General features: G+C 49.2%; 1 protein-coding gene across 1 annotated transcript; it reads right to left on the bottom strand.

Annotated features, from left to right (window-relative positions):
- Positions 1-743: 743 nt before the first annotated feature.
- LOC119280162 lies at positions 744-3,701 on the bottom strand. The gene is made up of 4 exons (XM_037561114.1): positions 3,213-3,701; positions 2,968-3,098; positions 1,785-1,889; positions 744-1,696 (listed from the first exon to the last, which is right to left on the bottom strand). Exons 1-4 carry the CDS (start codon positions 3,699-3,701, stop codon positions 1,156-1,158), a joined length of 1,266 nt encoding a protein of 421 aa, XP_037417011.1. The 3' UTR covers positions 744-1,155.
- Between the last annotated feature and the right edge of the window lie 304 nt (positions 3,702-4,005).

Below are 4,005 nucleotides of genomic sequence, written 5' to 3'. Positions count from 1 at the left end.
ACAATCTAGTGATTTGAGAAAATTCATGAAAATTCAAATTCAAACTTTCAAATCTAGTCAAACTTGATATCTATAGAAACTTCATAAAATTTCTAATCTAATGCAAAAAGAATCAAATTAAAATACTAAATATCCTATTTGATATGAGTTTTCTAAAAAGTAGAGTAGGTGTTGGCCAAAGAGGGGCTCTTCTTTGGCCAACAGTTGGCCGAAAAGTCCATTTTGGCCAAGGTTAGCCTTAAAATCCATCTTCAGCCAACCGGAAGCCGAAAAGTCCCTTTTCGACTACCAGAAGGCCGACGGGGTGATACTTTTGATTTTTCACCATTAGGGTGTATAGTTTCTGAATTTGCTATAAATATCATAATAGTTTCAAAAAAAAAATCGTCAACGAAGGCCACCAGCAGGGATAGCAATTGATTTTGCGTTTTCCATCCAAACAAGGAAGTTGAGCAAAAAATAGAAGTGTGTTTGGACACCGGTAATATGAATCTAAGAGCCTGAGAAATTCCCTCTCTCTCCATTGGCCGCCATTTGGCTTGGAGTAACTCATGACCTTATAAAAATCCCGTCGAACGTCGCTGTTTATTAATAAAGCTCAGCGAAGTTCTCTCCACAGAAAAGGTAGTCGGCGAGCTGGCTTGCCAGGTTCAGGTGCTCCAGATAAACTTCGCCAGAAAATATGATGGCACCAAACAACTTGCACCAATGAAAACTATCCACCGAGCAGTGACAACACCATAAGTCAGTAAGCAAAGTATATTCACAGTAAGACTCCGTTCCCCCATTTTCATTTTCATTTTGGGTAGATGGATGTAAACAACCTACCAGAATTGCCACATTGCCAGGAAAATTAGCACAGCAAGCAATTTTTGTGCCCCCCCTAATACGACACGAGTACATGACTTGAATTAAACAACTATCAGTGTGGGATAAACCGACCGACCGACCACATCGCTGCATCTGGAGCAGACTGGGTAGCAGCTCCGATGACCGACCTAACGAGTGACTCGAAGCTAAAATTACTGTACAACGCGACAAAGTTGCCAGGATACAAGGCCCGGTTTCCTCTTCTTCGCACCGGGAGAATTATTGGAGGGGCTCCCAGGGGCTGCAGCATTCCCCGCAGCACCGTTATCTACAGAGGTTGATGGATCACCCGATCACAGGAGGACCAACCTCGAGTGGCGCTGGAGGACCAACCTCCAGTGATTCCGGTGGTGCTTCAGGTGGCGCTTCGGGAGTTTTCCCGCGGCCCAGCCTCTGCAGGAGCTTGAGGTGCTTCTCTGCAGCCGCCTTGTCAGCAGCCTCCCGCTTCTGAGCCCTTCTAGCCCGCCGTCCTGCGACATCCTTGGACACTGAACCTGATCCTGAACCTGATGCTGATCCCTCTTTCTTCTTGGGAGTCCTGGATGGAACAGCATCAACAACAGGAGGGATCACTACTGGCCTGGCCTCCCTCCGCCCCCCTCTGACGTACCCATTGTCACCCCACCTCCTGTTACCAATTCGAATGCTCGGTGACCTGCTTATGTATTCCTCATAAAGGTCATCCTCATCGCCATCGTCATATTGGTAACTGCGGTAAATGTCTTCTTCCTCCTGAGCCTCCTCGTGAGCCTCTACAGCCAGAGGCTTAAACCAAGTGGCTCTCAGAAGAAGACAGACGCTCTCATCGAACATGTAGTCATGAAGGCTGAAGAAAAGAAACAAGCATCAAGCCAAAAGTCTACCTGAAATAACTGTGCCTGCCACATATACTAAAGAAATAACAAAGGGGTTACCAGCTATCAAGAGAGCGATGCACACTGAGGAACTCAAACGGGTGCTTGCATTGGGGGCAAACTGGTGTCTGCTTGTAGGATGCCCACCTCAGAATGCAAGTGACGCTGCATCGCATAATGAATTCAAACAAAATAAGTGAGCAGTCATAAACAAACAAAACAATTTGATCATAAAAGAGCAAAAGAAATGTGATAGTCATTTACAAACAAAACAATTATCATAAAAGAGCAAAAGGAAGTTGTGATAGTCATTTACAAACAAAACAATTATCATAAAAGAGCAAAAGGAAGTTGTGAAATATGTATCACCGTCAATGTGTATTGACCAAAAAGATGTGATTTACTAACACATTGCCCAAAAAGATGTGATTTACTAACTAATCAAAGTTTCCCACATAAAGTGCTAAGCAAATAACAATAACACAAATGGTTCTTCAGGTCAATGTCGATGCATACATATAGATATCTGCATATCTCACAAGAAGAGAATCATTTTAGCATATAGTAACGGATAAATCCTGGACCCCATCAGCAATGTTGACAACAAAACAACTCTTGAATATGGAACGTGGTTGGTTGGAAGGAAATAGACAGCCAACTGCACATGCAAACCAAGATGAGGAACCTATTATACTCCATTACCAGCTACCAGAAGCTTACAAATTCTAACCGGTTCATCACTGATCACAACCATAAATACAGCCAACAACCCTGGAATACGAAACATGGTTATCGGGACACAAATAAGGAGCTGCACATGGAAACCAAGATGGGTAACATGCTAGAATCCATACCAAGCACCCAAAGCCTACAAATTAGGCTCAGTTCATAAATAATGAGAAGACCTTTAATAGGGTGGGTGGGTGGGCTGGCAATGCTAAATACAGCTTCTAGCAGCAAAATAAAATAGCACTCTCCCCAAATTTTAGCGGATAAGGGGAAAAGTGTACTGGAGTGCATAAATTAGTGCTTGTAATTCATGGGCATGGCCTCGGTTGATACAGATTAGTACGAATCTAATGCGGAATATTCGTCTGAATTTACAAATCTCTATCAAACACATCACTAAAGTGTTCAAATCATCTACGAGACAAACGCAGGGAATGATAATCTACCACACGAATTGGATACCAAGTGTGAAATCGGGTGAGGGGAAGGGGATCGGAGGGAGAGGGGTGCGAACCAGTAGGCGTGGTCGCAGCCCTTGACGAGCGCCGTCTCCTGGAGCGGGATCCTGTCGAGGCAGATGGCGCACACCCCGCAGCCCCCCGCCGCCCGGTCGCCGCCGACCCCGCCGCCCACGGCCGCCGCCGCCTGGCACGAACAAACAAGCCAAACCAGATCAGATCAGATCGCCGAGCACCCACCCACCGACGGAGGAGCAGATTCGATCGGGGAGACCTAGCGAGGTAGCGAGCGGGCACGCACCTTGTCGTTGAGGGGGATTGGAGCCGGGAGGGACGCGGCGGAGGAACCGGCGGCGGCGGCGGCGGCCATGTCGGTCGGCGGTCGGGGCGGTAGGTTTTCTCCTTTCCTTTCCCCCTGTGCGGAGATCGTTTGATTTGGTGGGGGGACGGGGTCGGGTGGGGGAGGGGAAAGGGGGCCGTCGCGGGGACGCGGGGTTGGGAGGGGGGATCGGTGGGGGGAGAATAGATGCCCTCCGTTTATTCGCTCGGCGTGACAGCGGCTTGGGCGCCACGCTTGCTGGCTTCCGCGGTGGTCAATGAACGCGCGGACGGGAGCGAATGGGCGGAGCCCATGAGAAGAGAGGTGGCCATGTGTCGTTGGGCTGACATGAGGTGGGCATGCACGGGCTCTCGTTCCGCCACGCAGACGAGCAAGTCCCCGCTTGGATTTTCCTGGGGCTCTCGGCTTACACGAGTTTCGGCCCGGCACGGTTTCTTCGTCGCATGCCATGACGTACGTACATCTAATCTGGCCCTTCCTCCCTAGAGGTGTTCGGGCGAAAACACTAGCGAAGCCCAACTTCAACTTCACCGCGCGATCCCATCCCGTCCGGCCCGTCCGTTTAGGGTAAAATAAACAAATCGGACGGCCCAACGCGCGGGAGCAAACGGACTTTTGTCCGTTTTGTGTTCGCTTTCGATCCATCCCCAGCCCAAGTTTGCGCCGATTTCGGGGTGAAACGGACAACGGGCAGACGGGCGGGACGCGCGTGCTTGTCCGCCTCTGACCCGCCTGTCGGTGACACAAAGCAACC

Source organism: Triticum dicoccoides, chromosome 3B, assembly GCF_002162155.2.
Source record: "Triticum dicoccoides isolate Atlit2015 ecotype Zavitan chromosome 3B, WEW_v2.0, whole genome shotgun sequence".
Taxonomy (NCBI): domain Eukaryota; kingdom Viridiplantae; phylum Streptophyta; class Magnoliopsida; order Poales; family Poaceae; genus Triticum; species Triticum dicoccoides.
Note: the sequence above shows the minus strand (reverse complement) of the source record. Positions and strands in the feature narration are given on the sequence as shown.